The sequence below is a fragment of the Argopecten irradians genome, chromosome 2 (assembly GCF_041381155.1).
Source record: "Argopecten irradians isolate NY chromosome 2, Ai_NY, whole genome shotgun sequence".
Taxonomy (NCBI): Eukaryota; Metazoa; Mollusca; class Bivalvia; order Pectinida; family Pectinidae; genus Argopecten; species Argopecten irradians.
In genome coordinates this window covers 71369095-71396024 of record NC_091135.1, presented here as the reverse complement: position 1 = coordinate 71396024, position 26930 = coordinate 71369095, and the positions used below count along the sequence as shown (strand labels likewise).

At 35.5% G+C, this 26930-nt stretch overlaps 1 protein-coding gene across 1 annotated transcript in view; it reads left to right on the top strand.

Annotated features, from left to right (window-relative positions):
- Positions 1 to 23894, top strand: part of LOC138316371 (WD repeat-containing protein 97-like) — a 63431-nt gene extending 39537 nt beyond the window's left edge. Inside the window, 14 exon segments of the mRNA XM_069258073.1 lie at positions 3281 to 3322; positions 3325 to 3427; positions 5605 to 5833; positions 6431 to 6497; positions 9182 to 9714; positions 9860 to 10144; positions 14621 to 14986; positions 17696 to 18024; positions 18448 to 18597; positions 19068 to 19206; positions 20323 to 20431; positions 20666 to 20858; positions 21124 to 21200; positions 21500 to 23894. Coding sequence (XP_069114174.1) covers positions 3281 to 3322; positions 3325 to 3427; positions 5605 to 5833; positions 6431 to 6497; positions 9182 to 9714; positions 9860 to 10144; positions 14621 to 14986; positions 17696 to 18024; positions 18448 to 18597; positions 19068 to 19206; positions 20323 to 20431; positions 20666 to 20858; positions 21124 to 21200; positions 21500 to 21750 — 2873 coding nt within the window. The 3' untranslated portion in view covers positions 21751 to 23894.
- Positions 23895 to 26930: the final 3036 nt, after the last annotated feature.

Here is a 26930-nt window from a genome sequence, read left to right as displayed (position 1 = left end):
ATGTATTCCCTGGCAGTACCTGGCATTCTCTATTGATGTACAATAATGTTTACCTTTATGTATTCCCTGGCAGTACCTGGCATTCTCTATTGATGTACAATAATGTTTACCTTTATGTATTCCCTGGCAGTACCTGGCATTCTCTATTGATGTACAATAATGTTTACCTTTATGTATTCCCTGGCAGTACCTGGCATTCTCTATTGATGTACAATAATGTTTACCTTTATGTATTCCCTGGCAGTACCTGGCATTCTCTATTGATGTACAATAATGTTTACCTTTATGTATTCCCTGGCAGTACCTGGCATTCTCTATTGATGTACAATAATGTTTACCTTTATGTATTCCCTGGCAGTACCTGGCATTCTCTATTGATGTACAATAATGTTTACCTTTATGTATTCCCTGGCAGTACCTGGCATTCTCTATTGATGTACAATAATGTTTACCTTTATGTATTCCCTGGCAGTACCTGGCATTCTCTATTGATGTACAATAATGTTTACCTTTATGTATTCCCTGGCAGTACCTGGCATTCTCTATTGATGTACAATAATGTTTACCTTTATGTATTCCCTGGCAGTACCTGGCATTCTCTATTGATGTACAATAATGTTTACCTTTATGTATTCCCTGGCAGTACCTGGCATTCTCTATTGATGTACAATAATGTTTACCTTTATGTATTCCCTGGCAGTACCTGGCATTCTCTATTGATGTACAATAATGTTTACCTTTATGTATTCCCTGGCAGTACCTGGCATTCTCTATTGATGTACAATAATGTTTACCTTTATGTATTCCCTGGCAGTACCTGGCATTCTCTATTGATGTACAATAATGTTTACCTTTATGTATTCCCTGGCAGTACCTGGCATTCTCTATTGATGTACAATAATGTTTACCTTTATGTATTCCCTGGCAGTACCTGGCATTCTCTATTGATGTACAATAATGTTTACCTTTATGTATTCCCTGGCAGTACCTGGCATTCTCTATTGATGTACAATAATGTTTACCTTTATGTTGATTCCCTGGCAGTACCTGGCATTCTCTATTGATGTACAATAATGTTTACCTTTATGTATTCCCTGGCAGTACCTGGCATTCTCTATTGATGTACAATGATGTTTACCTTTATGTATTCCCTGGCAGTACCTGGCATTCTCTATTGATGTACAATAATGTTTACCTTTATGTATTCCCTGGCAGTACCTGACATTCTCTATTGATGTACAATAATGTTTACCTTTATGTATTCCCTGGCAGTACCTGGCATCTCTATGATGTACAATATGTTTACCTTTATTCCCTCTACCTGCATTCTCTATTGATGTACAATGTTTACCTTTATGTATTCCTGGCAGTACCTTTATTGTATTCCTTTATGGCAGTACCTGGCATTCTCTATTGATGTACAATAATGTTTACCTTTATGTATTCCCTGGCAGTACCTGGCATTCTCTATTGATGTACAATAATGTTTACCTTTATGTATTCCCTGGCAGTACCTGGCATTCTCTATTGATGTACAATAATGTTTACCTTTATGTATTCCCTGGCAGTACCTGGCATTCTCTATTGATGTACAATAATGTTTACCTTTATGTATTCCCTGGCAGTACCTGCATTCTCTATTGATGTACAATAATGTTTACCTTTATGTATTCCCTGGCAGTACCTGGCATTCTCTATTGATGTACAATAATGTTTACCTTTATGTATTCCCTGGCAGTACCTGGCATTCTCTATTGATGTACAATAATGTTTACCTTTATGTATTCCCTGGCAGTACCTGGCATTCTCTATTGATGTACAATAATGTTTACCTTTATGTATTCCCTGGCAGTACCTGGCATTCTCTATTGATGTACAATAATGTTTACCTTTATGTATTCCCTGGCAGTACCTGGCATTCTCTATTGATGTACAATAATGTTTACCTTTATGTATTCCCTGGCAGTACCTGGCATTCTCTATTGATGTACAATAATGTTTACCTTTATGTATTCCCTGGCAGTACCTGGCATTCTCTATTGATGTACAATAATGTTTACCTTTATGTATTCCCTGGCAGTACCTGGCATTCTCTATTGATGTACAATAATGTTTACCTTTATGTATTCCCTGGCAGTACCTGGCATTCTCTATTGATGTACAATGATGTTTACCTTTATGTATTCCCTGGCAGTACCTGGCATTCTCTATTGATGTACAATAATGTTTACCTTTATGTATTCCCTGGCAGTACCTGGCATTCTCTATTGATGTACAATAATGTTTTACCTTTATGTATTCCCTGGCAGTACCTGGCATTCTCTATTGATGTACAATAATGTTTACCTTTATGTATTCCCTGGCAGTACCTGGCATTCTCTATTGATGTACAATAATGTTTACCTTTATGTATTCCCTGGCAGTACCTGGCATTCTCTATTGATGTACAATAATGTTTACCTTTATGTATTCCCTGGCAGTACCTGGCATTCTCTATTGATGTACAATGATGTTTACCTTTATGTATTCCCTGGCAGTACCTGGCATTCTCTATTGATGTACAATAATGTTTACCTTTATGTATTCCCTGGCAGTACCTGGCATTCTCTATTGATGTACAATAATGTTTACCTTTATGTATTCCCTGGCAGTACCTGACATTCTCTATTGATGTACAATAATGTTTACCTTTATGTATTCCCTGGCAGTACCTGGCATTCTCTATTGATGTACAATAATGTTTACCTTTATGTATTCCCTGGCAGTACCTGACATTCTCTATTGATGTACAATAATGTTTACCTTTATGTATTCCCTGGCAGTACCTGGCATTCTCTATTGATGTACAATAATGTTTACCTTTATGTATTCCCTGGCAGTACCTGGCATTCTCTATTGATGTACAATAATGTTTACCTTTATGTATTCCCTGGCAGTACCTGGCATTCTCTATTGATGTACAATGATGTTTACCTTTATGTATTCCCTGGCAGTACCTGACATTCTCTATTGATGTACAATAATGTTTACCTTTATGTATTCCCTGGCAGTACCTGGCATTCTCTATTGATGTACAATAATGTTTACCTTTATGTATTCCCTGGCAGTACCTGACATTCTCTATTGATGTACAATAATGTTTACCTTTATGTATTCCCTGGCAGTACCTGGCAATCTCTATTGATGTACAATAATGTTTACCTTTATGTATTCCCTGGCAGTACCTGACATTCTCTATTGATGTACAATAATGTTTACCTTTATGTATTCCCTGCACTAGATCTGCCCAAAACCTACCTCTTCAAGATGGTGTCCATGAAATTTACAGACCGAAGCCAGAACCAATTGTTAAACTGGATGAAAATCTTGTCAAGAAATTATCAAAGAGAGAATATACTCGCCTGAAGAAGTCTCATTCAGCGTTCAAGTGAGTATAAAACACTTACAACTCTAGATATTTATATAAGTGATTATGTTTCACCTGCATTAAAATACTTACTGTTAACCTGCTTCTTTTTGTATGTGACTAATTTTTGTGAATTTTGCTGGTGAAAGGAAATCGCAAAAACATGGTAAGGTAATGAAGGTAAAATCATGAAAGTCTAGATCACAAATTAACGTTGTTGTGAATGTCTAGATCACAAATTAATGTTGTTGTGAAAGTCTAGATCACAAATTAATGTTGTTGTGAAAGTCTAGATCACAAATTAATGTTGTTGTGAAAGTCTAGATCACAAATTAACGTTGTTGTGAAAGTCTAGATCACAAATTAACGTTGTTGTGAAAGTCTAGATCACAAATTAATGTTGTTGTGAAAGTCTAGATCACAAATTAATGTTGTTGTGAAAGTCTAGTCACAAATTAAGTTGTTGTGAAAGTCTAGATCACAAATTAATGTTGTTGTGAAAGTCTAGATCACAAATTAACGTTGTTGTGAAAGTCTAGATCACAAATTAACGTTGTTGTGAAAGTCTAGATCACAAATTAATGTTGTTGTGAATGTCTAGATCACAAATTAACGTTGTTGTGAAAGTCTAGATCACAAATTAATGTTGTTGTGAAAGTCTAGATCACAAATTAATGTTGTTGTGAAAGTCTAGATCACAAATTAATGTTGTTGTGAAAGTCTAGATCACAAATTAATGTTGTTGTGAAAGTCTAGATCACAAATTAATGTTGTTGTGAAAGTCTAGATCACAAATTAATGTTGTTGTGAAAGTCTAGATCACAAATTAACGTTGTTGTGAAAGTCTAGATCACAAATTAACGTTGTTGTGAAAGTCTAGATCACAAATTAATGTTGTTGTGAAAGTCTAGATCACAAATTAATGTTGTTGTGAAAGTCTAGATCACAAATTAATGTTGTTGTGAAAGTCTAGATCACAAATTAATGTTGTTGTGAAAGTCTAGATCACAAATTAATGTTGTTGTGAAAGTCTAGATCACAAATTAATGTTGTTGTGAAAGTCTAGATCACAAATTAATGTTGTTGTGAAAGTCTAGATCACAAATTAACGTTGTTGTGAAAGTCTAGATCACAAATTAACGTTGTTGTGAAAGTCTAGATCACAAATTAATGTTGTTGTGAAAGTCTAGATCACAAATTAATGTTGTTGTGAAAGTCTAGATCACAAATTAATGTTGTTGTGTGAAAGTCTAGATCACAAATTAATGTTGTTGTGAAAGTCTAGATCACAAATTAATGTTGTTGTGAAAGTCTAGATCACAAATTAACGTTGTTGTGAAAGTCTAGATCACAAATTAACGTTGTTGTGAAAGTCTAGATCACAAATTAATGTTGTTGTGAAAGTCTAGATCACAAATTAATGTTGTTGTGAAAGTCTAGATCAAATTAATGTTGTTGTGAAAGTCTAGATCACAAATTAATGTTGTTGTGAAAGTCTAGATCACAAATTAATGTTGTTGTGAATGTCTAGATCACAAATTAATGTTGTTGTGAAAGTCTAGATCACAAATTAATGTTGTTGTGAAAGTCTAGATCACAAATTAATGTTGTTGTAAAGTCTAGATCACAAATTAATGTTGTTGTGAAAGTCTAGATCACAAATTAACGTTGTTGTGAAAGTCTAGATCACAAATTAATGAAGGTTGTGAAAGTCTAGATCACAAATTAACGTTGTTGTGAAAGTCTAGATCACAAATTAATGTTGTTGTGAAAGTCTAGATCACAAATTAATGTTGTTGTGAAAGTCTAGATCACAAATTAATGTTGTTGTGAAAGTCTAGATCACAAATTAATATTGTTGTGAAAGTCTAGATCACAAATTAATGTTGTTGTGAAAGTCTAGATCACAAATTAATGTTGTTGTGAAAGTCTAGATCACAAATTAATGTTGTTGTGAAAGTCTAGATCACAAATTACTGTTGTTGTGAATGTCTAGATCACAAATTACTGTTGTTGTGAAGGATTTGACAGAAAATACAAAATGTATGTTTACAGTACACTCACCAATAAAAGTACAGAAAAGATGAAAATTTTACATTCTGTCTTTGTAAGATTAAAGGAAAAGTACAATAAATGGCAAAGATCAAAGTGAGTGGTCACTGTCAATTTATCATTTTAACATCTTTGTTTGGACATAGATATGACCACTTTGAGGATATTCTGACCAAAGAGGAGGAGGAAGAAATCACTCGAGAGTTAAAACTCAAACAGGCTGCTTTTGCTGAAATCGCTGCTCGGGATGCTGAATTGATCAAAATCAGGGATGCACAGCTACCATCAAAGAGGAAACCTAGAAAAACTCCAGAGACAAAGGAAGATGGATTTAAGAACTATATGAGAATGTATTATGATCGTCCAAGACTCACGGTCAGTATCACCACATACACATATTAAAGGAGATTATGTAACATGAAGTGGCATGGCTCATTGTCTTTTGTTTGTTGTACTCATCAGTTTGTAATTCAAGCAGAATTATGTTAACTTGATCAAACCTGGATTTTATTTCTTAGGGATGTGAGGGATGGGTCTTAAAGATTTACTTATAGAATAATGTTGATTCCTCAAAATCCCTATTATATAGGATGGGTGTGATGGAAAACAAAGGGCCCATTTTTATAAAAACTGAAAGTGCAGACTTAATTCAAAAATTATTAAAGTTTTTTCTCCTTATATAACTTATGTTAAAAATTTCAAGCTAGTTTTTGACTTAAGTTTGTTTTGAGAGATTGAGGCCTGGTCTCCCAGGAGCTTGAGGAATGGGCCCAAACAAGCGCAAATAAAGCCTTTCCTATATTTTTCTTTCTCTTATTGACTTAATATATGTATATTATGATCCATTTAACATGCTGTGATTGAGTTCTCTTTGGATACCCATTTTTATACAGACAGTAAGTTTGATGTTGATGTTAAAATATATGCGTAGCCTTTAGATGCCAGCCTGATGGTAAAAGATAATTTTTTTAGATACCAGAAGATGAGATGTTTCCTGAGGATAAGATTAAGGCTATACTTAAAGGTCCAGTGGAAAAAGGTGAGTTATCTCCTAATATTCAGTTATCATTCACATGACTTGAGATGTGTATGGCTATATAACTCCAAACAAAAATATTTAAATTGTGACTTGTGATCATTTTTAAAGGCCAAAGAAATTGTATTTCATATGCACTGTACCAGTATCAATATAGAAATAAGAAATCTCAAAAAGATGTATATTCTGTAACTTTGAACTTTTCCTGACGATATGCCTGTGTTTAAGTTGAACTGTAACTTTGAAATTTTCCTGACGATGTTCCTGTCTTTTAGTTGAACTTTAACTTTGAACTTTTCCTGACGATGTGCCTGTGTTTAAGTTGAACTGTAACTTTGAACTTTTCCTGACGATGTTCCTGTGTTTAAGTTGAACTGTAACTTTGAACTTTTCCTGACGATGTGCCTGTGTTTAAGTTGAACTGTAACTTTGAACTTTTCCTGACGATGTGCCTGTGTTTAAGTTGAATTATAACTTTGAACTTTTCCTGACGATGTGCCTGTGTTTAAGTTGAATTTTAACTTTGAACTTTTCCTGACGATGTGCCTGTGTTTAAGTTGAACTGTAACTTTGAACTTTTCCTGACGATGTTCCTGTGTTTAAGTTGAACTGTAACTTTGAACTTTTCCTGACGATGTGCCTGTGTTTAAGTTGAATTATAACTTTGAACTTTTCCTGACGATGTGCCTGTGTTTTAGTTGAACTGTAACGTTGAACTTTTCCTGATGATATGCCTGGGGTTTTGTTGAACTTTTCCTGGCGATGTTCCTGTATTTTAGTTGAACTTTTCCTGACGATATGCCCGTGTTTAAGTTGAACTGTAACTTTGAACTTTTCCTGACGATATGCCTGTGTTTTAGTTGAACTGTAACATTGAACTTTTCCTGACGATGTGCCTGTGTTTAAGTGGAACTGTAATGTTGAACTTTTCCTGACGATGTGCCCGTGTTTAAGTTGAACTGTAATGTTGAACTTTTCCTGACGATGTGCCCGTGTTTCAGTTGAACTGTAACTTTGAACTTTTCCTGACGATATTCCTGTGTTTTAGTTGAACTGTAACTATGAACTTTTCCTGACAATATGCCTGTGTTTAAGTTGAACTGTAACGTTGAACTTTTCCTGACGATGTGCCTGTGTTTAAGTTGAACTGTAACTTTGAACTTTTCCTGACGATGTTCCTGTCTTTTAGTTGAACTGTAACTTTGAACTTTTCCTGACGATATGCCTGTCTTTTAGTTGAACTGTAACTTTGAACTTTTCCTGACGATGTGCCTGTGTTTAAGTTGAACTGTAACTTTGAACTTTTCCTGACGATATGCCTGTGTTTAAGTTGAACTGTAACTTTGAACTTTTCCTGACGATATGCCTGTGTTTAAGTTGAACTGTAACTTTGAACTTTTCCTGACGATGTGCCTGTGTTTAAGTTGAACTGTAACTTTGAACTTTTCCTAACGATGTTCCTGTCTTTTAGTTGAACTGTAACTTTGAACTTTTCCTGACGATATGCCTGTGTTTAAGTTGAACTGTAACTTTGAACTTTTCCTGACATGTGCCTGTGTTTAAGTTGAATTGTAACTTTGAACTTTTCCTGACGATGTGCCTGTTTTTAAGTTGAACTGTAACTTTGAACTTTTCCTGACGATGTTCCTGTGTTTAAGTTGAACTGTAACTTTGAACTTTTCCTGATGATGTGCCTGTGTTTAAGTTGAATTGTAACTTTGAACTTTTCCTAACGATGTGCCTGTGTTTTAGTTGAACTGTAACGTTGAACTTTTCCTGATGATATGCCTGGGTTTTAGTTGAACTTTTCCTGGCGATGTTCCTGTGTTTTAGTTGAACTTTTCCTGACGATATGCCCGTGTTTAAGTTGAACTGTAACTTTGAACTTTTCTTGACGGTATGCCTGTGTTTTAGTTGAACTGTAACTTTGAACTTTTCCTGACGATGTGCCTGTGTTTAAGTGGAACTGTAATGTTGAACTTTTCCTGACGATGTGCCCATGTTTAAGTTGAACTGTAATGTTGAACTTTTCCTGACAATGTGCTTGTGTTTCAGTTGAACTGTAACTTTGAACTTTTCCTGACGATATTCCTGTGTTTTAGTTGAACTGTAACTATGAACTTTTCCTGACAATATGCCTGTGTTTAAGTTGAACTGTAACTTTGAACTTTTCCTGACGATGTTCCTGTCTTTTAGTTGAACTGTAACTTTGAACTTTTCCTGACGATATGCCTGTGTTTAAGTTGAACTGTAACTTTGAACTTTTCCTGACGATGTTCCTGTCTTTTAGTTGAACTGTAACTTTGAACTTTTCCTGACGATATGCCTGTGTTTAAGTTGAACTGTAACTTTGAACTTTTCCTGACGATGTGCCTGTGTTTTAGTTGAACTGTAACGTTGAAGTTTTCCTGATGATATGCCTGGGTTTTAGTTGAACTTTTCCTGGCGATGTTCCTGTGTTTTAGTTGAACTTTTCCTGACGATATGCTCGTGTTTAAGTTGAACTGTAACTTTGAACTTTTCCTGACGATATGCCTGTGTTTTAGTTGAACTGTAACGTTGAACTTTTCCTGACAATATGCCTGTGTTTAAGTTGAACTGTAACGTTGAACTTTTCCTGACGATGTTCCTGTGTTTAAGTTGAACTGTAACTTTGAACTTTTCCTGAGGATGTGCCTGTGTTTTAGTTGAAGAACCATACAAACCAGAAAAAGAGCCGACGGGATTCTTCCCTCCTGCGTCCAGATCGGTCAGTGCTCGAATGTCCAGGGAAGTCTCTATACTCAGACAGACAGAGGTTAAAGCAGCTAAGGAACAGCCTCCAACAGAGTTACCTCCTCCTATTCTACAAAAAAAGCCAGAAACACCCGAGAAAAAAGCCCCAACTGCAGATGCTCAACTGGAACCCACACCCCCAAAGAAGGAGAAAGTTGTTCATTTTTCACGGGAGCCATCCAAAGTATCCAGTGTCCATTCTGCTTCAATACCTGCAATGTCTAGAGATGGCTCTATAGCTCCATTGTCTAGAGAGCCCACCTCTACGCCTCTTCAGCCTGCTTATCCTATTGTCAGTGCTACAGGATTTGTGCCTAATTCTGTCATGGTAAAAATTCTGTGGCCACCACCTCCCCCTCCCCCACCAAAAAAGGAGGAAAGATGGCAGCCCCCTGCCCTAACAGCACGCCAACTGGCCGAGATCGCTGGCAAGCAATATGAATCTGTAAGTAGTTAGGCTTGAAGTCATGCATGATTTGTGTTGTAGAATGCTGGTTCTTTGAGTTTTATTTCTGATGGTGTTTTCAGGTGTGCATTTTTTTTTGAAAAGTCAGATTGACAGAAATAGTATTCTTTTTTCACTGTTGCAGCCTCCTCCAGAGGAAGTGGAAGAAGAAAGGGAAGTAACTCCAGAACCTATGTTTTTTGACTATGGCTCCAAGGAAGATGAAGAATCAGTTCCAGAGAGTCCTATTATTTCTGAGCCTCCAACTCCTTCCCCTCCTCCGATACGGTCGAAGGATGCTAAGGAGGTGACCTTCAGCAGAAAGGACACGGTCCATGTGATTGACAAGGACGCGACCCCACCAGTGGTTTCTAGGGAGCCTACCTCTCTCCTATCTAAGCTTCAGGCGGCCGCTTCTAAACCACCTGCTGTAAGTTCTCACACTGTGATTATAAAGCACCTGCTGTAAGTTCTCACACTGTGATTATAAAGCACCTGCTGTAAGTTCTCACACTGTGATTATAAACCACCCACTGTAAGTTCTCTCACTGTGATTATAAAGCACCTGCTGTAAGTTCTCACACTGTGATTATAAACCACCCACTGTAAGTTCTCTCACTGTGATTATAAAGCACCTGCTGTAAGTTCTCACACTGTGATTATAAACCACCCACTGTAAGTTCTCTCACTGTGATTATAAAGCACCTGCTGTAAGTTCTCACACTGTGATTAAAAAGCACCTGCTGTAAGTTCTCACACTGTGATTATAAAGCACCTGCTGTAAGTTCTCACACTGTGATTATAAACCACCCACTGTAAGTTCTCACACTGTGATTATAAACCACCCACTGTAAGTTCTCTCACTGTGATTATAAAGCACCTGCTGTAAGTTCTCACACTGTGATTATAAACCACCTGCTGTAAGTTCTCACACTGTGATTATTAACCACCCGCTGTAAGTTCTCACACTGTGATTATAAAGCAACTGCTGTAAGCTCTCACACTGTGATTATAAAGCACCCACTGTAAATTCTCACACTGTGATTATAAAGCACCTTCTGTAAGTTCTCACACTGTGATTATAAAGCACCTGCTGTAAGTTCTCACACTGTGATTATAAAGCACCTGCTGTAAGTTCTCACAATGTGATTATAAAGCACCTGCTGTAAGTTCTCACACTGTGATTATAAAGCACCTGCTGTAAGTTCTCACACTGTGATTATAAAGCACCTGCTGTAAGTTCTCACACTGTGATTATAAAGCACCTGCTGTAAGTTCTCACACTGTGATTATAAACCACCTGCTGTAAGTTCTCACACTGTGATTATAAACCACCTGCTGTAAGTTCTCACACTGTGATTATAAAGCACCTGCTGTAAGTTCTCACACTGTGATTATAAAGCACCTGCTGTAAGTTCTCACACTGTGATTATAAAAGCACCTGCTGTAAGTTCTCACACTGTGATTATAAAGCACCTGCTGTAAGTTCTCACACTGTGATTATAAACACACCTGCTGTAAGTTCTCACACTGTGATTATAAAGCACCTGCTGTAAGTTCTCACACTGTGATTATAAAGCACCTGCTGTAAGTTCTCACACTGTGATTATAAAGCACCTGCTGTAAGTTCTCACACTGTGATTATAAACCACCTGCTGTAAGTTCTCACACTGTGATTATAAAGCACCTGCTGTAAGTTCTCACACTGTGATTATAAAGCACCTGCTGTAAGTTCTCACACTGTGATTATAAAGCACCTGCTGTAAGTTCTCACACTGTGATTATAAAGCACCTGCTGTAAGTTCTCACACTGTGATTATAAAGCACCTGCTGTAAGTTCTCACACTGTGATTATAAAGCACCTGCTGTAAGTTCTCACACTGTGATTATAAAGCACCTGCTGTAAGTTCTCACACTGTGATTATAAAGCACCTGCTGTAAGTTCTCACACTGTGATTATTAAGCACCTGCTGTAAGTTCTCACACTGATCATAAAGCACCTGCTGTAAGTTCTCACACTGTGATTATAAAGCACCTGCTGTAAGTTCTCACACTGTGATTATAAAGCACCTGCTGTAAGTTCTCACACTGTGATTATAAAGCACCTGCTGTAAGTTCTCACACTGTGATTATAAAGCACCTGCTGTAAGTTCTCACACTGTGATTATAAAAAGCACCTGCTGTAAGTTCTCACACTGTGATTATAAAGCACCTGCTGTAAGTTCTCACACTGTGATTATAAAGCACCTGCTGTAAGTTCTCACACTGTGATTATAAAGCACCTGCTGTAAGTTCTCACACTGTGATTATAAAGCACCTGCTGTAAGTTCTCACACTGTGATTAAAAGCACCTGCTGTAAGTTCTCACACTGTGATTATAAAGCACCTGCTGTAAGTTCTCACACTGTGATTATAAAGCACCTGCTGTAAGTTCTCACACTGTGATTATAAAGCACCTGCTGTAAGTTCTCACACTGTGATTATAAAGCACCTGCTGTAAGTTCTCACACTGTGATTATAAAGCACCTGCTGTAAGTTCTCACACTGTGATTATAAACCACCTGCTGTAAGTTCTCACACTGTGATTATAAAGCACCTGCTGTAAGTTCTCACACTGTGATTATAAAGCACCTGCTGTAAGTTCTCACACTGTGATTATAAAGCACCTGCTGTAAGTTCTCACACTGTGATTATAAAGCACCTGCTGTAAGTTCTCACACTGTGATTATAAAGCACCTGCTGTAAGTTCTATCACTGTGATTATAAACCACCTGCTGTAAGTTCTCACACTGTGATTATAAAGCACCTGCTGTAAGTTCTCACACTGTGATTATAAAGCACCTGCTGTAAGTTCTCACACTGTGATTATAAAGCACCTGCTGTAAGTTCTCACACTGTGATTATAAAGCACCTGCTGTTAAGTTCTCACACTGTGATTATAAAGCACCTGCTGTAAGTTCTCACACTGTGATTATAAACACCTGCTGTAAGTTCTCACACTGTGATTATAAAGCACCTGCTGTAAGTTCTCACACTGTGATTATAAAGCACCTGCTGTAAGTTCTCACACTGTGATTATAAACCACCTGCTGTAAGTTCTCACACTGTGATTATAAACCACCTGCTGTAAGTTCTCACACTGTGATTATAAACCACCTGCTGTAAGTTCTCACACTGTGATTATAAAGCACCTGCTGTAAGTTCTCACACTGTGATTATAAACACCTGCTGTAAGTTCTCACACTGTGATTATAAAGCACCTGCTGTAAGTTCTCACACTGTGATTATAAAGCACCTGCTGTAAGTTCTCACACTGTGATTATAAAGCACCTGCTGTAAGTTCTCACACTGTGATTATAAAAAGCACCTGCTGTAAGTTCTCACACTGTGATTATAAAGCACCTGCTGTAAGTTCTCACACTGTGATTATAAACCACCTGCTGTAAGTTCTCACACTGTGATTATAAAGCACCTGCTGTAAGTTCTCACACTGTGATTATAAAGCACCTGCTGTAAGTTCTCACACTGTGATTATAAAGCACCTGCTGTCTGTAAGTTCTCACACTGTGATTATAAAAACCACCTGCTGTAAGTTCTCACACTGTGATTATAAAGCACCTGCTGTAAGTTCTCACATGTGATTATAAACACCTGCTGTAAGTTCTCACACTGTGATTATAAAGCACCTGCTGTAAGTTCTCACACTGTGATTATAAACACCTGCTGTAAGTTCTCACACTGTGATTATAAACCACCCTGCTGTAAGTTCTCACACTGTGATTATAAAGCACCTGCTGTAAGTTCTCACACTGTGATTATAAAGCACCTGCTGTAAGTTCTCACACTGTGATTATAAAGCACCTTCTGTAAGTTCTCACACTGTGATTATAAAGCACCTGCTGTAAGTTCTCACACTGTGATTATAAAGCACCTGCTGTAAGTTCTCACACTGTGATTATAAACCACCTGCTGTAAGTTCTCACACTGTGATTATAAACACCTGCTGTAAGTTCTCACACTGTGATTATAAACCACCTGCTGTAAGTTCTCACACTGTGATTATAAACACCCTGTAAGTTCTCACTGTAAGTTCTCACACTGTGATTATAAAGCACCTGCTGTAAGTTCTCACACTGTGATTATAAAGCACCTGCTGTAAGTTCTCACACTGTGATTATAAAGCACCTGCTGTAAGTTCTCACACTATGATTATTAAGCACCTGCTGTAAGTTCTCACACACTGATTATAAAGCACCTGCTGTAAGCTCTCACACTGTGATTATAAACCACCTGCTGTAAGTTCTCACACTGTGATTATAAACCACCTGCTGTAAGTTCTCACACTGTGATTATAAACCACCCGCTGTAAGTTCTCACACTGTGATTATAAAGCACCTGCTGTAAGTTCTCACACTGTGATTATAAAGCACCTGCTGTAAGTTCTCACATTGTGGTTATAAAGCACCATGATATCTAACAAATTCAAACAAGGAACAAATAACACAGGGTAAATGATACAAGAAAAAAAGGCATTTCAAAAAGTTTGATTTTGCTTTGATCATGAAGCACTTATATTCCTAGTCATGTTGCTAGAGTAAATTTGACATCCACAATAGATTGATTAATTTGTGTATATATAGTCATGCAGGTTTTCATTTTGGTTGCCATAATAATCAGGTCACTATACACAGGTTTTGTAAAATGGCCAATAACTAGATTTTGGATCAATTTTGTTCAAACTTCTAACATTTGGTGTAACAATTGGATGTCTATAACTGGGCACATCACATGCCTCAATAACGGTTAACACTAGTTAATCAAACATTTACTTTGTATTGTGCTTTGTACTTCACGTATAAATATTTTATAAAGTTAATATTACAAAATGTATTTTCTATTTACTAAGGATGATGATGATTCCACCATCACCACCACGCCAAGATCTCCGAGAGACTTAGACTTTGATAAGCCCATACCATCCCCAGCGGAGGTGAAACCTAGACCATCTGCCCCACTGCCTAAACGAGAGTTCAAACCATTACCACCACCAGTGGTGAAAAAACCACTTCCCCCATCACCAGTGAAGGAACCAACACCACCTCCCCCAGTAGAAAAGACCCCACCCTCAACTCCAATGAAGAGGGCAAGGGCAACAGCCCCGCCACCCAAGGCAAGGACCCCCACCCCACCTAGACCAGATACACCTGTGCCAGACTTCATTACACAGTTCAACGGCACAACTTGGTTTGAGAAATTCTTTCCGAATATGGAGGTGAGTTGCTTTCTTATTCTACTGTATTTCAGATTTTAATTATGACTTTTAAGTTTGAAAAATTACTGGTAGACTAATTATTATTTTTTATTATCAATGTAGATTTACCTGTGATAATACATATACTGGTAGGATTTACAATGTAGATTTACCTGTGATAATACATATACTGGTAGGACTTACAATGTAGATTTACCTGTGATAATACATATACTGGTAGGACTTACAATGTAGATTTACCTGTGATAATACATATACTGGTAGGACTTACAATGTAGATTTACCTATGATAATACATATACTGGTAGGATTTCTATGTAGATTTACCTGTGATAATACATATACTGGTAGGATTTCTATGTAGATTTACCTGTGATAATACATATACTGGTAGGACTTACAATGGTAGGATTTCTATGTAGATTTACCTGTGATAATACATATACTGGTAGGACTTACAATATAGATTTACCTGTGATAATACATATACTGGTAGGACTTACAATGTAGATTTACCTGTGATAATACATATACTGGTAGGACTTGCAATGTAGATTTACCTGTAATAATACATATACTGGTAGGACTTACAATGTAGATTTACCTGTGATAATACATATACTGGTAGGACTTACAATGTTACAATGTAGATTTACCTGTGATAATAACATATACTGGTAGGACTTACAATGTAGATTTACCTGTGATAATACTATATGGTAGACTACAATGTAGATTTACCTGTGATACATATACTGGTAGGACTTACAATGTAGATTTACCTGTGATAATACATATACTGGTAGGACTTACAATGTAGATTTACCTGTAATAATACATATACTGGTAGGACTTACAATGTAGATTTACCTGTGATAATACATATACTGGTAGGACTTACAATGTAGATTTACCTGTGATAATACATATACTGGTAGGACTTACAATGTAGATTTACCTGTGATAATACATATACTGGTAGGACTTACAATGTAGATTTACCTGTGATAATACATATACTGGTAGGATTACAATGTAGATTTACCTGTGATAATACATATACTGGTAGGACTTACAATGTAGATTTACCTGTGATAATACATATACTGGTAGGACTTACAATGTAGATTTACCTGTGATAATACATATACTGGTAGGATTTACAATGTAGATTTACCTGTGATAATACATATACTGGTAGGACTTACAATGTAGATTTACCTGTGATAATACATATACTGGTAGGATTTACAATGTAGATTTACCTGTGATAATACATATACTGGTAGGACTTACAATGTAGATTTACCTGTGATAATACATATACTGGTAGGATTTACAATGTAGATTTACCTGTGATAATACATATACTGGTAGGACTTACAATGTAGATTTACCTGTGATAATACATATACTGGTAGGACTTACAATGTAGATTTACCTGTGATAATACATATACTGGTAGGACTTACAATGTAGATTTACCTGTGATAATACATATACTGGTAGGACTTACAATGTAGATTTACCTGTGATAATACATATACTGGTAGGACTTAATTACAATGTAGATTTACCTGTGATAATACATATACTGGTAGGACTTACCATGTAGATTTACCTGTGATAATACATATACTGGTAGGATTTCTATGTAGATTTACCTGTGATAATACATATACTGGTAGGACTTACAATGTAGGTTTACCTGTGATAATACATATACTGGTAGGACTTACCATGTAGATTTACCTGTGATAATACATATACTGGTAGGATTTCTATGTAGATTTACCTGTGATAATACATATACTGGTAGGACTTACAATGTAGATTTACCTGTGATAATACATATACTGGTAGGACTTACAATGTAGATTTACCTGTGATAATACATATACTGGTAGGATTTACAATGTAGATTTACCTGTGATAATACATATACTGGTAGGAATTACAATGTAGATTTACTTGTGATAAAATATATACTGGTAGGATTTACAATGTAGATTTACCTGTGATAATACATATACTGGTAGGACTTACAATGTAGATTTACCTGTAATAATACATATACTGGTAGAACTTACAATGTAGATTTACCTTTGATAATACATATACTGGTAGGACTTACAATGTAGATTTACTTGTGATAAAATATATACTGGTAGGATTTACAATGTAGATTTACCTGTGATAATACATATACTGGTAGGACTTACAATGTAACAATGTAGATTTACCTGTGATAATACATATACTGGTAGGATTTCTATGTAGATTTACCTGTGATAATACATATACTGGTAGGACTTACAATGTAGATTTACCTGTGATAATACATATACTGGTAGAATTTACAATGTAGATTTACCTGTGATAATACATATACTGGTAGGATTCACAATGTAGATTTACCTGTGATAATGCATATACTGGTAGGACTAACAATGTAGATTTACCTGTGATAATACATATACTGGTAGGACTTACAATGTAGATTTACCTGTGATAATACATATACTGGTAGGACTTACAATGTAGATTTACCTGTGATTATACATATACTGGCAGAAATCATGGTTGGGCTGATTGACATAATACAGGTAGAATTTATTATTGTTTACATAGACAGATATAGATGCTTGAGATAAGAAAGACAATTACTGTAGTATAATGTCAGAAATATTGATTCTCTCCCTTTTGCAGAGTATACCGAAGCCTTGGACACCAGAAAACTTTGCCACCATGCTGAGTCGAGTCCTCCGTCTGGCGGAGTACCCCATGAAGACGAGTATCACCGACGCACTCACTATGTTGTTTACTCAGGAGGAAATGTCGGAGGCCACGGTGGCCGCCATCGATAAGACCCTGGTGGCCATCCTCAACCACAGTAAGGAGCCACCCACGTGCCTCGTGGCATCACAGAAGAGCTTCATTGTGTCCTCACTGCGAGCTATGACCAAATTTGGTCTGTACGATAAAGAGTACATAACAGAATTGATGGTACAGTTTCTAGACGGGGATAAGGAAGTTCGGTGAGTTTACTGTTGATAAGGCCAAAAAATTATGTCTGTTTAGGGTTACCCGACCCACTCTTATTATCTATATTAGGTGTCTTGACATTCTTTTGTCACCTTCAGTTGAAATGTAAGATTTATTGTTTTCTGATTAGTTTGTTTAAAGTATCCTAGTTATATTACCGTGTCTCCTGGGTTTAGGTAATACCTAGCAACCTATTGTAGAATACACGTAGAATGTAAAGTATTAAATAAAAGTACTGTACTATAAAGAAAAAGAAACACAGTTACATCCAGGCCATTGAAAGTGATTTGTATAGGTAAGTCATATAACTTGTTTCGCAATCAGTGTAAAATAAAAGTTATATATACTAGACAAAGAAAGGAGCGTTTCTGTTGCATTAAATCTTAGCACTAAATGACCTGACCATGATATAACAGGATGACGGTGGCAGAGAGTCTGTCGGCCAGCGGTCTCCAGGACCCTCACAAACACATTCAGAAGGAGCTGGACTCTTGGGATATCTGGAATGTGGAGGAAGATGACCGCAAGGCTGACCTCAGGAAAATGGCACAGCAGTGGCTCGACAGGTACATTCTACCGTTATGCAGGTTCTTACCGTAGTGAGGCCTGAAGGGTTAGCCAAGTAGATGTGGGACATGCTTCTATCTAAGAAGTTAATACTTATAAACCCTTAGACCTTTACCTTTGCAATTTTATGACTAAGTTTTCAAAATGTCTGACGTACTTCAAATCCCTAGCCTCTTACATCTGAGCTAATGGCCATTTTTTGAAAATGTCCAACAGTAAATTTGCTTATAGTCATGGCCTCTTGATCTGTGAGTGAATAAGCCAAGATATCTGACATGCCTGAGAAGCTTCCATCTCTAGACCATGGAGACAATACAAGCAACTTATGTATCCTTTATCTTATTATGATGCCTCTAGACTTTGTTGTTCAAATGGTCGGTTTTATGACATTTTATTCCCCTCACATATTGGTAGTGATTACCAGAAAAGATTTCAATACTCTGTATATATTGTGTATTTTCTCTCTCAGATGGATGACATCATACAAACTCCACCTAACAGATACAATTGAGAGGATGAAGAAAGGACAGAACATTCATGGCAAGCTTTCTCGTCCAGAGGCAAAGAAACGGGGCGCCGGAAACAAAGGCATCCTTCGGAAGTCAGTGGTAAGTCTGGATCTGTCATTGAACTTGACCAGTGTTTTTAGAGTTATATCCATGAAACAATTAGTGTTAGATAATTTCATGATAGACACTTATCGCTGGTAGTCTACCATATTGTGAAAATATCTTTGTTTGAACCATACTTTTTGACTGGTGCTTTTAAATATTTCTATCATACTCCCTGGAATAGGCTTTAGGTACTAAACATCCTATAAACACATAAACTTACCGGACTTTTGAATACATTCATCAAAAAGATCAGTTTTCATGGCGACATAAAAATCATAGATTTTGGTCAAAGAACGATTCCACAAAAATTGAACCTCCACAAGAAATAATGATTTCAAAGTACCTTTGTCCAAACTCATTTCCACAATCATAATGAACATGTCTGGAAAAACTACTTTTTAATTTTTCATTATTTTCCTTGTTGGTTGTGGAGTCTGTGTACACCTGCTATGCCCATGCAGGTTCCAACTGCGCACGCGATACGGGAAATCAGTGTCTGATTTAGTGACACCAACCTTTCAAATACAAATACTAAGATATACTTGTCAGGGATGTTCTACTATAAATTAACAACAGTGACTTTATACAGTGCTAAACACATTCATTTTGTGTAAACTTCAAACCGAGTATCACACAAACTGTTGCATTGCTCACGATATTCTAAGTATCTGATCGACTTTGGCTACTTCCGGAACAATACAATGCCAATTAGGTTTATATAGTCAATAAAACAAAGCGACGAAGTCAATAGTATCAATATCAATATGATAATAAGCACACTTCTATGTAAGTTACAAAGAATACTATTAACAAAGTTCAAAGTAATTTCACATTTAAAGTTCTGATGAAGTAAAGGAAAGTATTTTTTACAATACATCAAGAACGTAAACCATCTCCTTGCAATAGTCCCATGGATAATAAGTGAAAGTGTTACATACACCTGGCCTTTTGCTGAGGATAATTTTATACTGGAAATTAATGTTAGGAAGTAGTAAGGGAGCACTGGATGTCTAACAGACATATTTCTAGTTCAAGTCTTGAATTACTATAATCCTACCTTGTTAAGATACAAGTATTGTAATAGCTGGTGATACTTTGTGTATTGTACAGGGTGGCGGTGAGGGTATCCCTGATGATCAGGAGACTGTAACTACCCTACCGGAGGGCACGGAATTCATACCACGTGTCCCAGGGGAGGATCGCCGCCGCAGTATCACAGGTAAAACTCTTCTGTTGGCTTAGATGTAAACGTGCTATCACCAATTGATGTGTGTATTCCATGTGCCACTACTTATCAGGCTTAGAGTTTTAAGACTGGTATTTGTTTATATTGATTCAGAGGTTTTGTACATAATTTAAAACTCATTTGAAACTTATTTGAAACTTACTGTCAATGAGATGTTCATCACAATACCTTAGCTACCTGGTAATACGATACTGATGATGTTTCCAGTGACATTTGACAAGCCTCCAGACTTAGCCGTGGTAGAGACAGCCACCTACATGGATGCCTTGAACTATTTCTGTGACATGATGTTGGAGAAGGCTGTAGATGGAGTGAGAAAGGGAGGCAAGCGTGCTGCTGGCTCACAGGACAACGTTGTACAGGCCAAAAACACCGTTCTCGTCCTACCCAAACTTCCACAGTACGTAATGTTCTTTGATTTTAGGGGTAAACTTATTTTAGCATGAAATTATAATGATGTAAGTTTTGAATTTCCTTTTTGTTTCTGAATCGTTACTGTTTTATCATTTCCTAACTTTATAGAAAAACAACATAAAATAAAAAATTAATACGATATTCAATACAATGGAGTTATGCTATTTAAAAACAAGAAGTTTTCTGGGAACATTTTATCTTAAGTATTGAGCACTTTTTGCAGTGCTAATAATGTACAACTTTAATTGTAGTAAACCTGCTTTGGTACGACTTGGTGAAACTCACACCAGTAAATGTCGTCCTCACAGAGAAACCAACCTACATGTCGGTAAGTAATCAGGGCATTTTTCTCTTCAATTCCTAAAAAACTTATCGTTCCTACTGCTTATAGGTACACACTGTATATTTTTTTTCTTTAGAAGCTATCAGTTTAGCAGCAAATGATAACATAATAAAAAATGTTGTCTAAATTATAATATGTAAGTTAATGTCCTTGATACCAGGTACCTAATATTCCTCTAAAAATATCACTAATTACTTGTTTTTTTTATAAAATGTATAGAACAAAATAAAGAAAACTGATTGTTTTGTATCGTAAATGTAGTAATACTCGTGATTGTGTTTTAGATTACCGACAACTGGCCACCACAAATCGCGGTAACCAGCCCCCTCCGGGTCAGCTGACAGGCTTTAGCCCCAGTATAAATCTACCAATGAAAACACTATATATCAATCCGTTCCCCAGTTATATCGATGAGTTTGATTCTCGGTTCCAAGAGCCAGTTCTTATTACACTGAAGTCATCTCAGAAATATTTCATCCCATCTCAGTCGATGGTACCCACCCTTGAGGAACCCTTGTTGGCTCCAGCTCACTGAAGAATATACTACTGGCAGTGTGGAGGCTTTCTGGACAGTATGGTGACAGTTAGTGTGTCCACTGTGGATTGGAGCGCACTCTTCTGGGGGCCATGGTATTCCATATCTTCATTATTTGTTTCTACAGGAAAGTTTACAGTGCTGTCCCACAGCATGTGTGATCACAGTTATACAACATCTAGTGCCAAATATTCAGGTTTATCAGTAAAATCACAAAGGAACAAACACGTGCACTTTGTAGTGATAGAATTTAAAACATTTTCCTACATTTTGTGAGAGATATTGTTATTTCTCACGTTAACACAAACAAATTCCTACAACCTTTGTCCTCTGTTAGATATCTACCCTTACATTTTCAGGTACAAAGGTTTTTGAAACTTATTCAAATACTAAAGACAATTGAAGTTTATGGACGGAATATCTTTAGTTAAATATTTAGATCCACTTATGACTGTGTGAAATAGAATGATCTGTAGGAATTAAATATTTTATTGTATCGAAGCCTTAACAGTTTTGCAAAAAGTGGCCAAAATGTTTTTGAGCATTGATGCCAAATGAGCATTAAATGTGATAAGTTCTACCATTAATTATTTCAATCAGTTATACAGTGAGCCAAACTTAAAGCTGCTCCACCGCTGACAAATGGTATTTTTTCACTATCAAAAACAGTAGCAGACGATTTAGTATTTTTCTTCTGTTACAAAAGTTACTTACTTTACACAATTACCACCATTGAAAAGTTTGAGCTTCTAATTTTACTTTCAAGTTAAAAATATGAAAAATAATTCCATGGCACTATATTCTATATGAAATGAAGTACTGATTGCGCATGCACCAAAGGCGAAATAAATTATTTTATATTATTTTTTGTGTTAATTAGGCATATATATACACGATTAAACTCACATTATTGTTCGAATGATGAATATCATTTATGCTCTGTCGGCGGTGGAGCATCTTTACTGTCGTGCTGGTCAAAGCGTTGATGAAAAATGTTATCAAGTTGTTAGAAAAGTTACAAAGTATATAAAATAACTACTTCAGTGAATTGCTACATTGTAGAAACATTGTTCATTCACAGTGTAGTATGCTATGACTGGTTAGCTTACATATCAATCTTTAAACTTCAAAAATAAACTAAGATATCAATTATATTTTGTTTAACACTACTATAATTCCATTGTAATTAGATAATAATCAACAAAATAAAAATAAAATAAATTGATTGTATGCAAAAACACAAAAAGAGACCAAATTTTCAGTCTTCAAAAGTTATACAAGCAAGCTTCAAATATAATCTAACAATCAAGTAATTCAACCAAATTATCAATTTTTTAGTCTGATGAACAAAGTTATTTTCCAACAGTTCAAACAACTTGATAACATTTTTTATCAACGCTTTGACCAGCACGACAGTAATATTCCTGTGATAATGACTTCTCTGTGATCTTTTGTAAATTATATCAGATTTTTAATTTTAATAGACTTTTTATTGTGAAATCTACATTGTTATATATAGATACATTGTTTTACTATTTTTTTAACAGTAAGATGTTGTAATAATTTGATGTAATTATGTTATTTAAATCACTGTAATAAAAATGTCAAAACCTTTTGTAAGAAAATATTCTTTGATGGAAAATAGTGGATTTGTGTTGTACAATGTATCTATTATAATTTATCAAATAAAGCCATTGTTATTCACTGATTTAAATGTTCAAGGTTATTATTTTGCCTGAGAGGGATGTCTTGTTTTATAATGGAAAATACAAGTTTGAGTCAATGAAAAAAAACTAAAATTCTTTACTTTGGTGAAAATATTAAACGCCAGTTTTTAATCATCTTTCCTGACTTCAGAGATTAAGGTCAACAAGGACTTGAAATAGTTAAAAATTATTGCATATATCTTTGAAAAATGAATTTCATTCTAAGCTAAAATGAATTTAAAGGCTTTCCTCTTGGGCTTTGCTGGGTTTTTGGAGGGTTGTGTAATATTCCTCACACTTGTATCATGATGTTTAATGATGTATAAGTACAGTTCATGTATATATTACTGATGTAGAGAATGACTGATTTTGTCATTTATTGTTCACTGTTTATTGTGAAAGCACTGTTATCAAATAAACAATTTGAAATAAGAATTATCTTATTTGTTTGTTGTTTTTATCGTGGTTATACATATTGTAGCTGTTGTAATTGTTTTGTTGTTTTTATCGTGGTTATACATAATGTAGCTGTTGTAAATGTTTTGTTGTTTTTATCGTGGTTATAGCTGTTGTAATAGTTTTGTTGTTTTTATCGTGGTCATTGCTGTTGTAATTGTTTTGTTGTTTTTATCGTAGTTATACATAATGTAGCTGTTGTAATTGTTTTGTTGTTTTTATCGTGGTCATTGCTGTTGTAATAGTTTTGTTGTTTTTATCGTGGTTATACATAATGTAGCTGTTGTAATTGTTTTGTTGTTTTTATCGTGGTTATAGCTGTTGTAATTGTTTTGTTGTTTTTATCGTTGTCATTGCTGTTGTAATTATTTTGTTGTTTTTATCGTGGTCATTGCTGTTGTAATTATTTTGTTGTTTTTATCGTGGTTATACATAATGTAGCTGTTGTAAATGTTTTGTTGTTTTATCGTGGTCATTGCTGTTGTAATTGTTTTGTTGTTTTTATCGTGGTTATACATAATGTAGCTGTTGTAATTGTTTTGTTGTTTTTATCGTGGTTATAGCTGTTGTAATTGTTTTGTTGTTTTTATCGTTGTCATTGCTGTTGTAATTATTTTGTTGTTTTTATCGTGGTTATACATAATGTAGCTGTTGTAAATGTTTTGTTGTTTTATCGTGGTCATTGCTGTTGTAATTATTTTGTTGTTTTTATCGTGGTCATTGCTGTTGTAATTGTTTTGTTGTTTTTATCGTGGTCATTGTTGTTGTAATAGTTTTGTCGTTTTTTTCGTGGTTATACATAATGTAGCTGTTGTAATTGTTTTGTTGTTTTTATCCTTATTATAGATAATGTAGCTGTTGTAATTGTTTTATTGTTTTTATCGTTGTATAGCTGTTGTAATAGTTTTGTTGTTTTTATCGTGGTCATTGCTGTTGTAATTGTTTTGTTGTTTTAATCGTGGTTATACATAATGTAGCTGTTGTAATTGTTTTGTTGTTTTTATCGTGGTCATTGCTGTTGTAATTGTTTTGTTGTTTTTATCGTGGTTATACATAATGTAGCTGTTGTAAATGTTTTGTTGTTTTATCGTGGTTATAGCTGTTGTAATTGTTTTGTTGTATTTATCGTGGTTATACCTGTTGTAACTGTTTTTTTTGTTTTTTTTTTGTTTTTATCGTGGTCATTGCTGTTGTAATTATTTTGTTGTTTTTATCGTGGTCATTGCTGTTGTAATTGTTTTGTTGTTTTTATCGTGGTCATTGCTGTTGTAATTGTTTTGTTGTTTTTATCGTGGTCATTGCTGTTGTAATTGTTTTGTTGTTTTTATCGTGGTCATTGCTGTTGTAATTGTTTTGTTGTTTTTATCGTGGTCATTGCTGTTGTAATTGTTTTGTTGTTTTTATCGTGGTCATTGCTGTTGTAATTGTTTTGTTGTATTTATCGTGGTTATACCTGTTGTAACTGTTTTTTTGTTTTTATCGTGGTCATTGCTGTTGTAATTATTTTGTTGTTTTTATCGTGGTCATTGCTGTTGTAATAGTTTTGTCGTTTTTATCGCGGTCATTGCTGTTGTAATAGTTTTGTCGTTTTTATCGCGGTCATTGCTGTTGGAATTGTTTTGTTGTTTTTATCGTTATTATAGATAATGTAGCTGTTGTAATTGTTTTATTGTTTTTTATCGTTGTATAGCTGTTGTAATAGTTTTGTTGTTTTTATCGTGGTCATTGCTGTTGTAATTGTTTTGTTGTTTTAATCGTGGTTATACATAATGTAGCTGTTGTAATTGTTTTGTTGTTTTTATCGTGGTCATTGCTGTTGTAATTGTTTTGTTGTTTTTATCGTGGTCATTGCTGTTGTAATTGTTTTGTTGTTTTTATCGTGGTTATAGCTGTTGTAATTGTTTTGTTGTTTTTATCGTGTTATACATAATGTAGCTGTTGTAAATGTTTTGTTGTTTTATCGTGGTCATTGCTGTTGTAATAGTTTTGTTGTTTTTATCGTGGTTATAGCTGTTGTAATTGTTTAGTTGTTTTTATCGTGGTCATTGCTGTTGTAATTGTTTTGTTGTTTTTATCGTGGTCATTGCTGTTGTAATTGTTTTGTTGTTTTTATCGTGGTTATACATAATGTAGCTGTTGTAAATGTTTTGTTGTTTTATCGTGGTCATTGCTGTAAACTTTTCATTAAAACGACTTGTTCTCAATAACCATAAGGCCCAGAGTATTCATATTTGGCCTGTACTATGCAGGGATGAAGGGCAACCAAAGTTGTGAAAATAAATGACATTGACTTAATTTTAAGGTCACAGGGGTCAAATAGGCTAAAATCGTTCATCGACTTCTCCTCAATAACCATAAGGCCCAGTGTACTCATATTTGGCCTGTACCATGCGGGTGAAAAAGGGCTACAAAAGTTATGAAAATGAATGACCTTGACCTGCTGTCAAGGTCACAAGGGTCAAATAGGCTTAAATCTTTAAATGACTTCTTCTCAATAACCATAAGGCCCAGAGTATTCATATTTGGCCTGTACTATGCAGGGATGAAGGGCTACCAAAGTTGTGAAAATAAATGACCTTGACCTACCTTTAAGGTCACAGGGGTCAAATAGGCTAAAATCTTTCGATGACTTCTCAATAACCATAAGGTCTAGAGTACTCATATTTGGCCTGTACCATGCGGGGGAAAAGGGCTACCAAAGTTATGAAAACAAATGACCTTGACCTGCTGTCAAGGTCACAAGGGTCAAATAGGCTAAAATCTTTGAATGACTTCTTCTCAATAACCATAAGGCCCAGAGTACTCATATTTGGCCTGTAGTATGCGGAGATGAATGGCTACCAAAGTTGTGCAAATTAATGACCTTGACCTACTTTCAAGGTCACAGGGGTCAAATAGGCTTAAATCTTTGAATGACTTCTTCTAACTAACCAAAAGGTCCAGGGTACTCATATTTGGCCTGTGCCATGCTGGGATGAAGGGTAACCAAAGTTATTGAAATGAATTACCTAGACCAGC